The 16,387-nt window shown below is 43.2% G+C and overlaps 1 protein-coding gene across 8 annotated transcripts in view; it reads right to left on the reverse strand.

Moving 5' to 3' along the window:
- Window positions 1-12,049: 12,049 nt before the first annotated feature.
- PHF20L1 (PHD finger protein 20 like 1) overlaps window positions 12,050-16,387 on the reverse strand; it is a 78,112-nt gene continuing 73,774 nt past the window's right edge. For all 8 annotated transcript variants that reach the window (XM_072733904.1, XM_072733903.1, XM_072733902.1 and 5 more), the window contains 2 exons: window positions 15,675-15,837; window positions 12,050-13,918 (listed from right to left, as the gene is read on the reverse strand). In XM_072733904.1, coding sequence (XP_072590005.1) covers window positions 13,776-13,918; window positions 15,675-15,837 — 306 coding nt within the window. In that variant the 3' untranslated portion in view covers window positions 12,050-13,775. The remainder of the gene's footprint in view (window positions 13,919-15,674; window positions 15,838-16,387) is intronic.

The following is a 16,387-nucleotide window of genomic DNA, read 5'->3' on the forward strand; positions in this document are numbered from 1 at the left end:
TTTGCAGGCCCTTCTGGGGATGAAGGGGTGGAAGCCACTGCCCACCCCAGGCTCTGGCCAGGGAGCCTTTATAGAGCTGCTCGGGCACCTGCTCCCCCGCCCACGGGCACTCAGCGAAGCGGCGCCTACCCTGTTTTCTCTGCAAGTCACAAGGGGCTCCTCCACCTGCAACTGCTCCCTTCTGAGGACACTCATGTGGCCAGTGGGGGACGAGATCTTCTTGAGGCCCTGTGGAGCAGAACGGGGGTCAGGTGGCTTTGAAATCCGTCTTTACAAGTGAAGGCCAAAGCTCTATGGCTCTGTGGGCAACGGGCTCAGCCCTTCTGGGAGAAAAGCTTCCCTTCCCTTCCCTTCCCTTCCCTTCCCTTCCCTTCCCTAAGCTTCCCTTCCCTTCCCTTCCCTTCCCTTCCCTTCCCTTCCCTAAGCTTCCCTTCCCTTCCCTTCCCTTCCTTTTTTTCCTTCCATCCTTCCCCTTCCCTTTCCCTCCCCTCCCCACTGCCCTCTCCTCCCCTCTTCCCTCCCCTCCCTTCCTTCTTCTCCCCTCCCTTCCCTTCCCTCCCCTCTCTTCCCTTCTTTCCCTTCCTTCCTTCTTTCCCTTCCTTCCTTCTTTTCCTTCCTTCCTTCCTTTCCTTTCCTTCCTTTCCTTCCTTCCTTCCTTCCTTCCTTCCTTCCTTCCTTCCTTCCTTCCTTCCCTTTCCTTTCCTTCCTTTCCTTCCATCCTTTCCTCCCCTCCCCTCCCTTCCCCTCCCTTCCCCTCCCTTCCCTTCCCTTCCTTCTCTTCCTTCCTTCCATTTCCCAGAGCACCACAACAGTGGACTCCATTCTGGGCAATGAGAATATGGCAGGGAACAGGCAAAGCCAGGAGTATGGAATGTAAGAGTTTTAGTGAGGGAAGCCACACACACACTCACACACACACACACACTCACACACACACACTCCTATCCATACTTGCTCTCCCCTCACCTCTGTCCCAGGACGTCAGGATCCCCCACCGAAAGGCAGCGGGCACTGTGTCGTCCACAGAGAGACTGTAAAGCAGTGTGTTGTCTCTTGGCAAAGCCAGGCTCCTTCCTTTTCTCCTTTCCCTGCATGACCATGGCAAAATCACCCCGTCCTCTCGAGCGCCTGTCTCCTTTTCTAGAAAACAGAAGTAAAAAGAGAATAATATTGTGTGCCTACTTGTTGCGGTTGCTAGAAGGGAATAAATGGGACACTGAAGAGTACGTGCTCCAGAGAAGCTAACAGTTAATACCACTGATTTTTCTCATTTTGCAAATGATACGGTGCCAGGCAGTGACGGATCCGCAGGGCACCCTGCAGGTGAGGGGCTGGTGACAGATGGGGGCAGGGGTGGTAGGCCCACAGGGAAGAACTCTCTGAGGATTTGGCACCTACGTGGGAGGAGGGCTGGGGAGAGTCTGGAGGGAGGTCATCCCAGGCCAGGGGAAGGGCAGGACAGGCTGGGAGGAGGAGCCTGCTCCGTGCACCCAGGAGGAAGATGGAGGGTCCCAACAGCAGAACAGTGGACACTACTACCCAGTAGAGGTGACCTGAATGTTACAAGAGTTAACATATGTGAAGTGCTTAAAACCTCGGTTCCCTTCATCTTTACTATATTCAGGATACAAAATACATAAAGTAACACTCAAGAGCTTCAGCTCCAGCTCTACCAGCAGCCCCAGCCCCAGCCCCAACCCCAACCCCAGCACTAGTCCCAACCTCAGCCCTAGCCTAAGCCCCAGCCCCAGCCCCAGCCCCAACCCCAACCCCAGCACTAGTCCCAACCTCAGCCCTAGCCTAAGCCCCAGCCCCAGCCCCAGCCCCAGCCTAAGCCCCAGCCTCAGCCTCAGCCCCAGCTCCAGGCCCATTTCAAATTCAACATGTCCCAAAACAAGCTCCTGGACACTTCTTCCCACGCTGCGCCTCACCAGGCCTTGCTACGTCTCTCATGGCAAAGCCGAACGCCATCCCAAACTCTCCACTCGCCTCTCAGCAGCCTCCAAATCCTATCATCAAACCATCATTCCCATGCCTTGGGCCTGAGCCCTCTTCACCGCCTCCACCTCCTGTGCCCCCAGCCCTGGACTAGCTACAGGCCTGGCCGCCCACCCCGGCCCTCAGCCAGCTGCTTCTCCAGCAGCAGGGGTGGTGATGGACAGTCGCAGCACAGGTGTTCTGTAGGTCAAGCCCACGGGCAGCTCCTGAAGACCCTGTAGGGGAGTGGGGGGGCGGGTAACTAAAATGAGACTTCGATTTCAGACAAAGATAAGGCGACAAAGTGTGTTGGTATTTACTGGAAAAGGAGATGTGACAAGAAAAACTCCCCTACCTGGCCCCCCTGACACGGGTCAAGGTACACCCCTCACTTGGGGGCCAGCAGCTCCTCTTCCCTATATAGAGGTGCCTCCTTATCCCCAGGGATCTGTTCCAAGACCCCCAGGGGACAGCTGAACCTGCAGAGAGCACCACACCCTCTCTACTGCTCTCCCCTGTACTCACACACCCATGACAAAGTTTAGCTCCCAAATTAGGCACAGTAAGAGATTAACCACAATAAAACAGTCACAGCAAAAGCCTGTGATAAGAATGTGTGAATGAGGGCAGCCCGGGGGGCTCAGCGGTAACAGGTCTGCCTTCGGCCCAGGGCGTGATCCTGGGGTCCCGGGATCGAGTCCCACGTGGGGCTCCCTGCATGGAGCCTGCCTCTCTCTCTCTTTGTCTCTCATGAATAAAGAAAATCTTAAAAAAAAAAAAGTATTTGTGAATGTGGTGTGTACTCTCACCCTTCTCATGAGGATGTGGGTGACAAGTGCCTACGGGATGGGGATGGGATGGAGTGGGTGACGCAGTGCTGTGAGTGTCAGGCCGCTCCTGCCCCTCTGACAGCGCTCAGGAGGGTCGTGCCTTCTGGAAGCACGGTCACCCTGCCCACCCGAACTGAACCCCACCAGCGGGGGAGGCTGAGAGGCTCCCTGGAGGCCCAGGGCGGGTGCTGAGTCACTGCCACTGGCCCGGCTGCCGCCCCGCTCCACCGGGTCAGGTGCTGTGGGAGCAGCGGCAGCGCCCCGGAGCCCGGAATGCGGTGGGGGGAGAGCCTGGGGTGCCCAGGGGCTGCAGGGGTGCACGTGGGGGGCCCAGGAGAGGTGCTTCTCTCGGGCGGGCAGTAGAGCGCGGAGCTGGGCGGGCGCCGGGCCCTGCGCGCTTCTCATCGTGACTCAGCGGGCCTCGCTGCGCCGGCCATGGGGACAGGTGGGGGACAGGTGTGAGGGGGACAGGTGGGGGGACAGGTGGCGACAGGTGAGGGACAGGTGGCGGGGACAGGTGGGGGGGACAGGTGGGGGCACAGGTGGGGGAACACACAGACATCCGGGGGGATGCCGGCTCGACTCCTCTCCAACCCGCACCTGCTTCACACCAGGGACCCTGGGACGCTCGGAACAGACCCCAAATGTGACCACAGAGCCCTTGTTGGGCTCCTCCTTGCCCTGATTCGAGGGGGGCTTACTGAAGATGTGGGGGATGGGGGGTAACTGGGATACAGGAGGAAAGGCCTGGAAAGCCAGCATCCTCTCCAACTGGACCCCGAGACCTGACCTGTGCTGCCCACCTGCTGGTACCCAGACCCTTGAGCCGCGTTTTTCTTAGGCTCTTCTTCCCATCTCATCTCTCCTCTAAGACCCCAGGGGCAGAGCACCCCAAGATGGGAACAGACTGAGGAGCGCGTAGAGCATCCAGGCCTGTGTGAGCTCAAAGCGGGCCTCACGCCTGTGCAGGAGGACCCCAGAGTGCCTGGAGGGAGCTGTAGTTAGCGCCACTCATTATAAGGCTAAAATCCCCGCCCACGGAGGGGCGCAGGCCTCATTAGGGTCTTACTAAGCAGGTGCAGGCAGGTTTCCTTAAGGCGCATGTGCAACCTAATGGGCTCCCTCCCTACCCTGGCGAGGCTTCCCTATCTAGATAATCATCCTAACCCTAATTAAAGGACCCCATTCACCCTTGCTGGGGAGTCACAGGTTTGGAAGTGATTCCCCAGGATCTCTGATCTCTAGTTGCCTTTGACGGCTCCACCTGGTGTCCTCTCTACCAGTAACTCACACCAAGGAGCAAACTGACCTGAGTTCAGTAACAAAATCAGGGGTCCCCATTTCTGACATCCCTCAGCTGCAGCCTCTCCCCTAGGCCAGTCTGCTGCCAAGCTGCTGGGAACCATGCCACCCCCACACCCAGTGACTCAGAGTCACCTCCCTCCTTCTGGGTTACCAGAGAATCATCAGAATTCCTGGTACCTGATGTCTGCTTCCGGAAAGATGGAATAGACCTACTTTCCCCTGTTTCTTCTGCTAAGCACAGCTGAAACACTTGGATATTAATATTAAAATGTAAAAAATGGGGGTACCTGAGTGGCTCAGTGGTTGAGCGTTTGCCTTCCACTCAGGGTGTGACCCCGGGGTTCCTGGGATCAAGTCCCACATCGGGCTCTCCCTTGTCAGAAAAGGGAGCCTGCTTCTCCCTCCACCTTTGTCTCTGCCTCTCTCTATGTGTCTCTTGAATAAATAAAGAAAATCTTTAAAAAAAAAATAAAATGTAAAAGATGGTGATGAAAATGACGATGTTGACAAGCAGAAAGAAGACAGCCAGCTAGCAACCTTAGGACAGAGGAACAATATGGAAGTAAGCTCCCTGGATTGTATTTTGCCTCGCATATCTCCAACTGGGTGTTGGAAAAGCCAGCAACTAGAGACGCCAAGAAGCACAGACCCCAAAAAAGCCACAAGAAAAGCTTCTTGAGCCAAAGGTCCAGAAAAGGGGCGGCCTAGCAAGATAAAAACCTTTTCATAGTAATTGTTCAATTCCAACAAACCTCATGGAAAAAAAACGTGGCTTATCTCCTCCCGTGCTAGCAAAGGCCAGCTTGGGGACCCTAAGAATTCCACCTTTGTCAAACTGTGAGGAGGCTCCAAGCCCCTCTTACCAGGACAGGGACAGAACGGTCACGTGGGGCGTGGGAGTTTCACCCCAGCTGGGCAGTGATGAACCCCCTCCCTCTGTGGGGCCAGTGGTCCTGGACTGATGCTTCTGGTCCCGTCTTCTCACGTGTGTCTGGATTCTCCGCAGGCGTCCTATACAGCGGCCGTTCAAGCGATGCTTCCCCCTCACTCTTAACGCGGGGCTCTCCATTTGTGGCTCTAGGATGGAACTTCTCAATAGTCCTGTGATCCTTAGCCCTCTCTTTGGAGAAATCCAACAAGAGAGCCAAGATCTGAGTGCAGCCTGGTCCAATCTTTTCAAGTCGGTTGCGATTTGGTAACCGTTGAGATGCTCTTGCTTTCTCTAGTGGCTCTTTTCAAAGCAATCGTATCTCCCATGCGGCTCCACTTCCGGACCTGATCACCTGCTCTGGTCTTCAAAGCCCCATTGTCCATTTGAAATCAGGCCTGCCTGCTCTTCTGAGAGCTCAGCCTTTCTCCCACACCATATTCTCTGGTTCTCCTGTCTTCTAAAGTTAGTTTTCAATCTCCCAATCCTCAATCCTCCTGTGCTGATTTTATCAAAGTGTGTCTTTTTTTTTTTTTTTTTTTTTTTTTTTTTTTTTTTTTTTAATGACTGCATTTCTTCCTTGATTTCCTGGGCAAGCCTGACTCCTAGAGACAGAGTATTTCAAGGATGGAACTTTAAATTGCCTGTAGGTTTGTAATAATTTCAATGAATTATTTTCTTTCTCAAACTACAAAGATAGCATATTGTAATTATCTCTTCACATTCTTTTCTCTTCAACCTCTTAAAAATTTATAATAGGCCTTACAATTTTAGATTTAAAGAAAAATTGAGTACAGAAAGTTGTCTTCCTTTTCCACAGGTTCCCCTATTACTAACATCTTGCATTAGCGTGGTGCATTTGTTACAATTATTGGAGCAGTATTTGTACATTATGATTAACTAACATACTTTACATTAAGTTTTATTCCTTCTGTCTTTTTTTTTTTTTTTACTTTTTATTTTGAAACAGTTTTTCAACTTATCCAGAAGTTGGAACAGTGGTACAATTCCCCCTTTAATCGATTTCATGAATATTAACATCTTACCCAATCGTATCGCAATTATCACACCAAGCAATTGTCATCGATATATTATTCACTACAGACTTCAATGAATTTCACCAGCTTTTCACTAATATCCTTCTGTTGCTGTTGTTCCAGAATCCAATCCAGGTCTTACATTCCATGTATCTATGAAGTTTCCTTAGTCTCCTCGTCAGGAAATATTAAGGAATATACAAAAATTCTAAGACTAATAAGTGAGTTTAACAAAGTCATAAGGATATTTTTAAAAATCAATTTTATTTATATTATAGTAATTAAACATCTGAAAATAAAATTGAAAAAAAAAAAACAATTCCATTTACAGTATCAGGAAGAAAGAATTAAATATTTAGAAATTCAACAAAAAGTACAAAATCTAAACACTGAAAACTACAAAACATTGCTGAGAAAACAGTATGGAAATCTTGAACCAAAGAAGAACTACATCATGCTCTTGGATCAAAACACTCAAGTATTGACAGTAATTGATCCGTAGATTCAGGGCAATTCCTGCCAATATCCTGGCATGTTTTTAAAAGTTGAGTATCTGATTCTAAAACTTTTATGAAGATGCAAAAAACCTGGGATTGCCAAAAACAGTTAAGAAAGAACATAATTAGAGGACTTACACTGCTTGATTCCAAGACTTACAAGGTTGCAGTAATCAAGACCTGTGGTATTGCTTAAAGACAGACACATAGATCAATGGGAAGAGAAAGCAGACTATAGATATAAATCTGCATGATTACCTTCAACTGATTTTCAACAGAGGCAGCTGGGTAATTTAAAGGAAAAGAATATTTTCAACAAATGGTGCCAGAGGACCTACATGCAAATTAAAACGAGATAGCACTGTACCTCTATTGGAACAGATAGAGTCCCAAACACTGGCAAACACCAAATGCTGGCAAGGATGGGGAGCGACAGACCCTCAACTGCCCATAACTTTTTGGGTCTATTTCTGGTCTTTCTATTTTGTTCCATCAATTTACGTCTCTCTTTGCGATCTCTACACCGTGTGGATAACTAGCTTTATGACAAGCCCTCTGATGGGAAACTGTCCTGTGTTATCTCAAAATTGCTTAAGCTATTCTAGGTCCTTTACATTTCCATACAAATCAGTTGGCTAATTTGTGTTTCAAAAAAGTCTGTGGGGAAAAAAAAAATCAAAAAGTCTGTGGGGGATTTTACCTGGAATTGGATTCTATCTACTGGTCAGTTCTGGGAAAGCTAACATTTAACAATATTGCATCTTCCAATCCATGATCTTGGTGTATTTTTCTGTTCATTTATTTCATCTTTATTCTAGGAATTGCTTTGTTGGACTTTTCTGGGTACAGGTTCTGCATGTCTGTTTTTAGATTTACTCCTCAGTATTCACATTTTTGATGCTACTGAAAATATTTTTAAATTATTTTTTTTAAAGAATTATTTTTTCTTCCCTTATTGCTCAGTGACATATTATACTAGCAGGACCTCCAGAACAATGTTGGAGGACTTTTGATGATATATTACATTAATTTTTAAATATTAAACCAAATTTGTATTCCTGTGGAACACTCAACTTGGTTTTGATGTATTATCATTATGTGGATCACTGGATTGACATTGCTAACATTTTTTGGAGGACTTTTGTGTCTGTTCAAGAGGACCGTGTCTTAGTCTGTAATTTCCTTTCTTTGCCGTGGCTTTTCCTGGTCTGGCATGAGGTCAAAGTTAAGTGTCTTCAAAAGTTAAGTGTTTCCTTCTTCTCTGTTTTATGTCCGTGCTTGTGCAACATTGAGATTTCTTTCTTAAATGTTTCATAGAATTTACTGTTCAAGCCTGGAGTCTTGAGGTAACATTTTAAATTACAAATCCAATGTATTTATTTCTGAGTCACTCTTGGTAACCTGTCTTTTGAGGAATTCTTCTACTTCATGGAAGTTGTCAAATTTATTGGCGTATAATTTTTCTTAAGATTTTTAAAAATTGTTTCTTGGACACATAGTAATGTTCCCTCTTCCATTCTGATTTTTGATCAGTCCATGTAGGGGTTAAACCAATTTTATTGGTTTGTTCAAAGAATTGTTTTGGTTCATATGGTTTCCCTATTGTTTGTGCAGTTAGTAGGTCATTTATTTCAGCACATATTTCCTTCCTCTTCTATTTATTTTAGTTGTAGTTTGTGTATTTTTCTAGTTTTAAAATCTTACATCAATGATTTTGTACCATTGTTAATTTCCAATTTTTTTAAAATTGAGGTATAATTTACAAATACTCATTACAGATATCCATGATTTCATATTTGTGCATATTGTGAAATAATCACAATAGGCCTAGTTAAAAACCTGTGTACCTTTCTAGTATAAGCCATTTCAACCTATAAATTTCCCTCTATATTGCTTGAGTTGCAGCCCACAAATGTTAGCATGTTGTTTTTATTTTCATTTAATTAAAAAATGTCTTCAGATTCTACTTGTAACTTTCCTCTTTGACTCATGATTATTTACATGTTGATAATTTCCAATCATTTGGGGGGTAGTGGTTTCCAGATATCTGGTATGTATTTCCAATTTAATTCCATTGTCATCAGTGAACATACTATGATTTCAATTATTTTATTTTAAAGACTTTGTTTATTCATGAGAGACACAGAGAGAGAGAGGCAGGGACACAGGCAAAGGGAGAAGCAGGCTCCTCACACGGAGCCCAATGCGGGACTCGATCCCAGGACTGGGATCATGACGTGAGCCAAAAGCAGATGCTCAACCGCTGAGCCACCCAGGCGTACCGATTTCAATTATTTTAAATGTATTGAGACCTGCTTTATAGCCTAGTATGCTGTCCATCTTTCTGAGTATCCCATATGCACTTGAAAAGGAAATTCCTGCTCTCTAGTTGTTGGGTGTAATGTTGTAGGTCAGTTAGGTCAAACTAAGCGTTCACATTTGTTCGTGTTCTGTACCGATTTTCTACTTATTCTATCAATTAGTGTTAAAGGAGGGTTGAAATCCTGAATTCTTAATTGTAGATTTTCCTATTTTCTATTCAGTACTATTAGTGTTTGCTACATGCATTTTGATATTCTAGTAAGAAGCCTATACATTTTTAATTGTAATTTACTACTTAATTTTTTTGTGGACAAAAGGGAGAATTATAGAGACCTGTAAATATAAAGGAAGACAACATTCTACTGGGAAGTGAAATGCAAAGGCAAAAAAAAGAACATAAAAATATGTAAAAGTTCCAATGTCAAGAGCGAGCTTGCTTGTGTATTTTGAAAATAGATGTTGCTAAGTAGCAAAACAATTGGTTCTACTACATGTATTTAAAAATAGGTTAGTTTTCATATGCCAATATTTACAAATTGGAAATCAGACTCTGCAAATAAGTTTATGGTGAACAGTTTCAAATGACAAAAAAGCTCCACTGCCCAGAGTAGTGTCCTCCACTGTGCATAACTATACTGGGTTTTCCCTCCCCTCCCCTGCCCCTCCCCCTTCCTCACTCCAACTTCCTTGGCTAATCTCTTAAATACAGCAAGCACACTTAAGTTTTGTCTTCAGACCCACTTTTAGGGGTACCCAAAGATATAGGCACCAGGAGTGGATTATAATTTTCCAAAATTCCTATACAGAGGTCAAAAAACATTTGAAGACCATTTTTTAATTAATGCACATAATCTATTTCCTCCAAACCCTTCTACCTACAAATCTAATTATCTTTCCTTTCTTTTGCTTCTCTGGCTCCCTGTACTCTTTAATACCAACCATCTCTTTGAAAAAATAGGTTTTGTATGTTTCTATTAGCCTATAGACTATGACCTTATTAATTCTATATCCAGCCACATAACCCGCTGGCTGGCACACAGATGACAGGGTCACTCCTGCATTTAATCTTCAATTCACACTTTAATAAGAACTTCTAGTTACTTTTATTTGCTTCACTGAGCTCTCAATTCTGTTAGGCATTATTCACATTTTATAGATAAGGAATGCCAAGCTCAGACAGATGACTGCTAGTAAACTGCCAGAGTGAAAACTTGAGCGGCGTAACTGCAAAGCTCCTGCCTGCCCCACTACAGCCAGGTGCACCGCTCACCGATGTCGCTCCTCCGCAGCAGGCACAATGCAGGTACTAGGGGCAGCCTTGGATATGGAAGGGAAAATCGAAGCTTGAATAACTGCCTGGTTTTGCAGAGACACACAAAGGAGAACCTTTCAGAAGAGGGAAATGTTAAGGAGGCAAGACATGGAAACAAGCATAGTCCATCAAAGAGTGAGGCTGTACTTCAATGAATTGGAGATCCTGGTTACACAGAACTGATTTGAAATAGGGCATCACTAGTGGCTTTAGCAAAGACAACGAAACTGACAAAATCAGTTGAAACACACTTCAACTAGGACAAGACCATGAGCTTGAACAGCACAGGGTTTGCATCTCAAACCTGCCACTAAAGCCTTAACTGAGGACGTGTTTCTCAATGTATCAACTTGTCAGCTTCCCCATCTTGAAAATGATCTTGTTTGACCTATCCACACAAGCATCAGACTAGATCCTGCAGACGACGTACAATACCGGCACAAAGTAGGCACTCAGGAAGTGTTGCTCTTCTAGCCTGGCAAGTGACCATTTTCATGAAGTACCATGAAGGCAAGGTTAAAGTTTCGGGAGGCCAGTGGTAACACCTCCACAACATGATGTGATAAAACACTGGTGAGATGGCTCGAAGGAGGAAAACAGTATCTGTTTTGAGCAGCCAGCACAAGTGCTGAAGGGATGGATACAGGGAGACTGGGTTTCTCAGCATCCTGTCACAGCAGAGAGAGTGAAGGCGGAGGAGGTCCAGTTGACTGGATGGGAAGTGGGGTGCTTTGTTTCAAACATGTGGAAAATGAGTATGTGAGAGGAAGTCAGCCAGTGAAAATAAGAAGAATGCTATGAAACTGAGAGTGACTGAGTTCCTTTAAGGAAAGGGTGCATCGTCCTTAAATTTGTGAATAGGAAAAAAAAAAATTGAGAATAGGTCCTTAGCCAATAGGACCACCACACACAGGTATGAGGAAGTACATTTACCTGTACCATACTAAGGATCCCTCCCACCAGTGCTCATTTGGTTCTGTCTGCGTAGCAGTGAAAAGTTATTTTTTCAAGAAACACGCTCTCTAGTTTATTGCTTCTACTTAAAGACATATTTTTTAAGCAAGACCAAGTGGAAAGAAAATCAAGTCATCTGAAAACTCTCACAACGGACCTCCTTCTCAAAAAACAAGTCATACTCTTAAACAGGGAAAAGGCTCAGCTTACTAGTTGCTAAGACTTCACTCAAGTGTTGATATACTCTAAATTAGATGAATATGTGCATAAAAGTAATCTGACATAGATTTACTTTAAAAATCTAAATTAAAAAATCCGGACTTTCTCATATACATAAGAGCAAAAATTTAATGGAACTTCCTATTTGCTGGCTGTGAACAAATAAAGTGATCTGAGTATAAGAAGGTACTACAAGAATGATGCACATCAACCTAACTGTGGCCACCAGGGACTGAGAAGATGAGCATTGCTAGGTACAAAGGGTCATCTGTGTATGTGACAAGAATCTAGGCAACTCCACTATTCATAGGTTAAGGATGCTATTTGCTCCGCTCTGGAAAACAAACAACTTCAATGTCTGGGATTTGACCACAACAGGGAAAAGGTTAGAGCCATTACTTTGGACAGAAATGAAAGATAACAGAATCAATCTTGAGATGCTGACATTAGCAAGTTTACACCATACATGGAATATAGGCCTATTTTTGTTTTGCTTTCATATGCAAATTTAAGCAAGTACCCCAATCACCTCTCCTCAAGCTTTTCATTTCCCAGGAAGCATAAAGTTAAGGTATAACAAGTAAATACACAGGACGGTATTTTATGTCTACTGATCTTTGGCACATTTGTCAGGTTGGAAAATGTCAAAAGGCAATAAAAATTTCTAATGACGGTTTTGCACATTCTTTTAATGGTCTTTACGTCAAAATATAAGGCCGCAAAAAGGCAAGCTGAAATTTTAGGATATGCGGAATAGTTTTAATAAAGAGTTTTACATACAGTACCTTACATATAGAACAGTGTGTTTGCAAATTTAAATAATATCTGAATGTACAGTGGCATGTATTCTTATCAAAGATAAATTCAAGTTTACTGTGTATCAGTTCTAAAATGCATTTACACAGATCGCTAGAACTGATAAACAGAATGAGGCATAAAATATTCAAGTGTTATATCATCAAATAGCCTCCTCTGAACAGTCTTTTACCCCTTTTTAAAAAAGTTTCAAAACCTGTACATACGTTTTTAATTTTTAAAAACAGTCTGTTAAAAGGTAACATTTCATGTTAACCACCAACTCTTATAGTCTATAGTAATAAAACTAGATATGTGCAGATATAAATATGTGTAGGTTATGTACATATGTACGTTGAGTGTTTGTTTCAAACAAGCACACACGCTTCCGCATACGTGCGTATGGAGCATGGCGGCGGCACACAGCTCACAGGAGCACTGGCAGGCAGGAGGACCTGGGCCCAAAATCCAGCAAGAGCTAACTCAGCAACTTAGTTGCCTTTGGTTTCAGAAATTTGTCCATGTGTGATCAAAGCTACAAGTTTTGAGTGCGCATGTATTTTTTAAAAATAAAATTTATCTTCAGAAATGAAGCTTTTCCAGTATTCCACTACCAGCAGTTAAAAAAATCCACAGCCACAAATTATTTTGACATTTTTGTCACTCCTCATCCCAGCTGAGGTTATTTACAATTTTTATGTGAAGGCAAACACCAAGCATACTCAGGATCAGACTGTATGCTGATGCCTGAGTCCTGAACTCAACTATATATGGTATATATATAGTGCACATGACTTCTATGTTTCTGATGGGCTGATGGCCTAAGTCAGTCCTGGAGGTGGAACCCCCATGACATTCAACATTCTCTCTCCAGCAGTGTCATCGTCATTTGGCACACTGACCCTTCTACAAGCCATTGTTTTTGTTTATAATGGGCTTAATGCCTGCAAGAAATTCCAATTATTTGGCATTTTAAAAATATATAATCATAATGAAGTCAGAATTCCACCACTGTTTTCCTCAGAAGTGAGGCTTCCACTGTCAGTTTTCTGATTAAAGACATTCATCACCTAAGAAACAGCTCATGATCCCGTAAAAGTTTACATACTCTAAGCTTCAGAGCAGCTGGATCAACTGCAGAGAAGATAGTTCGTACAGCAACCTTACAGAACTCTCCAGAATTTCCTCTCCTCTACAGTTTGGCTTTTGGCCAAATGCTGGTTTATTACATGGATCTTTCTACTAAAAATTATATAAACACACCATATTTCTCTCTACACGTACTTCAAACTTCACGTAAAGCAACTATTCAAAAATCCTGCCAACTCGATTTCCTTGGTATAAATTATATTCAACTTCATTGATCCCTGGCATATTACACATTATCATTTGTAGCTTGCTCATAAAGCTTTTTCTAGTATTAGCTTCCTTGATAAAGTTGTTCATTTTCCTTTTCAAGGTGCTATCCTATTGATGTCACAAATCAATAAATGACCAAACATCACTAGCTTTTTTACTATCCACTTAGCAGTCACGTGGATAATAAAAAATTATTGACTGAAGAGACCCACATTCTTTTTCATTAGGTTTTCACTGTTGTCATACGGAGCAAAGCGTTGCTATTTGTTGTACTTTGCCCATGTCAATTAGGAGCTGTTTGATATGGCGTTTAAGTTGGGGCAGTCTTGCGAGAGGGTCAGGTGGTTCCAACTCCCCCGTGAAATCAAGCCAGCTTTCCAGAACTAAAAGAGAGAACAGAACAAACAAATTTAAGTGGCAACTGGAAGAAGTCACAAAATGACATAACTGGAAGGCTGGAAAAGGATGGAGACAGAATTCACGTCCCTTTCTCTAGGAGGCCATAGATATACTCAAGCCATTTCTGAGCAGCTTTAGCATCCTTTATTTTATATCTCACCCCACAAGAGCTAGTTCTTCTTGGTAACTTTTGTTATTATTTTAGATACTTTTCCCCTTTATAGGCATAAACTGATTTCATTTTGAATATCTGATCCTTCTATTACTCTCTCTTCTGGAATAGGAAACAGTTTCCTGTGCCTGCTGAAGCTATTATTTTATTTTTTTTTAAATTTTTTATTTATTTATGATAGTCACAGAGAGAGAGAGAAAGGCAGAGACATAGGCAGAGGGAGAAGCAGGCTCCATGCACCGGGAGCCCGACATGGGATTCGATCCTGGGTCTCCAGGATCGCGCCCTGGGCCAAAGGCAGGCGCTAAACCGCTACACCACCCAGGGATCCCTGAAGCTATTATTTTAGACTTAAATCATCTCTACTTCATTTTAGATGAAACTTAGCTAACCATTTTTGTTTTTAAATCAGAAGTTCTTGGGATCCCTGGGTGGTGCAGCAGTTTGGCACCTGCCTTTGGCCCAGGGTGCGATCCTGGAGACCCGGGATCGAATCCCACGTTGGGCTCGCGGTGCATGGAGCCTGCTTCTTCCTCTGCCTGTGTCTCTGCCCCCCCCCACCCCGTGACTATCATAAATAAATAAAAATTAAAAAAAAAATAAAAAATAAAAAAAATAAATCAGAAGTTCTTTTTAACAAAGTCAACAAGGTGTTGATTTCTCAGTCCCACTATTTTACCATTACTATAAAAAATTGCAAGGACATTAGAAGTCTAGGCAGAACACAGTTATTCCACGCTTTTTATTAATAATAAGAGATAATGTCAAATTGCATTTTTTTTTCCCATCAAAAATCTACTCAAAACATTAAAGTAACAAAAAGCTAGCTTAAACCAAATGGAAGATGCTTTTGAAATGGAATTTCCATTTCCTTTTTTCATGGGGAAAAACAAAGCAGTAGGGGCTCTTACGTGTGGGGTAAAATTTTTAAAAAAGGTAATACAAGCTTACATATGAGGTTGGGGGGGGGGAGAACCACTGGATTAGTAATCAGATACTCTTTATTTTCTCAATTATAAAATGGGGATATCTTTCCTGTCCACTCCTCAGGCCCCTCTGTGATAAAATAAAAAATATCAAAGAAGACCATCTGAAAATGTGTGTACAAACTTAAGTTTTACCTACTAGAGCTTGTGAGAGTTTCTTATTGTTGTTAATTACACTTCCTACTGACCACAGTGAGAGCAAAGATACAAAAAATGTTTTCCCCCATATTTTAAATATGCTTAAGGCCGTTACACTGACTTCCAAAGAAAACACAGTTCAATGAAAGTAATAAATATTGCATATGAGCTCTATCTATATTGCACCCTGCAGAAGGGCAGTATTTAATAAATATTCACCTTTAAAAAAAGGAGACAATACCCAGTTACACTGTTTTTCGCCTAAAAGACCCCAAACACCAGCTGTTAAATGCAACGTAAAAGAGTGAGACACTCCACCGGTACAGACAGCATCTACAGTTCTCATCCCATATTTTAAAAATGCTTTACATAACATCTTCATAACAACAATAAACACACTTTTCATACTATAGTCACTGTATTTTAGCTCTTTCTGAAAATTACCATCAACTTCTTTTTCTATTAGGTCCATCCTGCTGGTAACTTCATTCTGCACATTCTCTATGTGTGTAAGGAGATTGAGCTGCCACTGAAGATGTGAGTCTCCTGGGTCTTCAGTGCCCTTTTTATCATTATAAATAAATACCGTATTCCTTTCAGCTGGATTCTTCTCCAAAGAACCATCGGAAAAAGAAAAAATTAGGTGAAATGTAACGTCATAACGGGAAAGATACAAAACACCTCATTACTGCAATGATCTGGGAAGTCCAATCTGACTCAGAATATTTTTAAAGGAAGTGCTAGCACATAATTGAATTAGATCTGATGGTCCTTAAAAGAGTAGATATGCCTACCATGTCTCTCCAAAAAGCCTCGCATGGGGGCTCCACAGGGTGGAGGGCATTCAACAAGACATGCTAAAGATACAAGTTGCTAATTATACTCTGTAAGGAGAAAGCCCAGAGCTCATTTAGACTAACCCCTTCCTCAATGAACCTAAACTAATGACATAAGTGGAGTGAAGGCAGAAAGCAATGATGGAAAAAATCATGGAAGCTGACAAAGGCCAGTTTAAAGTCTAATTAAACTGCAAACTGTAATTAACTCTCGCAGTTAAATCAGTGAGGCAAGAGAAAGATAAAAGTCTTTAAAAACTTAGAAGTGCAAACTGCTTAACACACACACACACACACACACACAAAATGTGAACTCAGACT

This window comes from Vulpes vulpes, chromosome 13, assembly GCF_048418805.1.
Source record: "Vulpes vulpes isolate BD-2025 chromosome 13, VulVul3, whole genome shotgun sequence".
Taxonomy (NCBI): Eukaryota; Metazoa; Chordata; class Mammalia; order Carnivora; family Canidae; genus Vulpes; species Vulpes vulpes.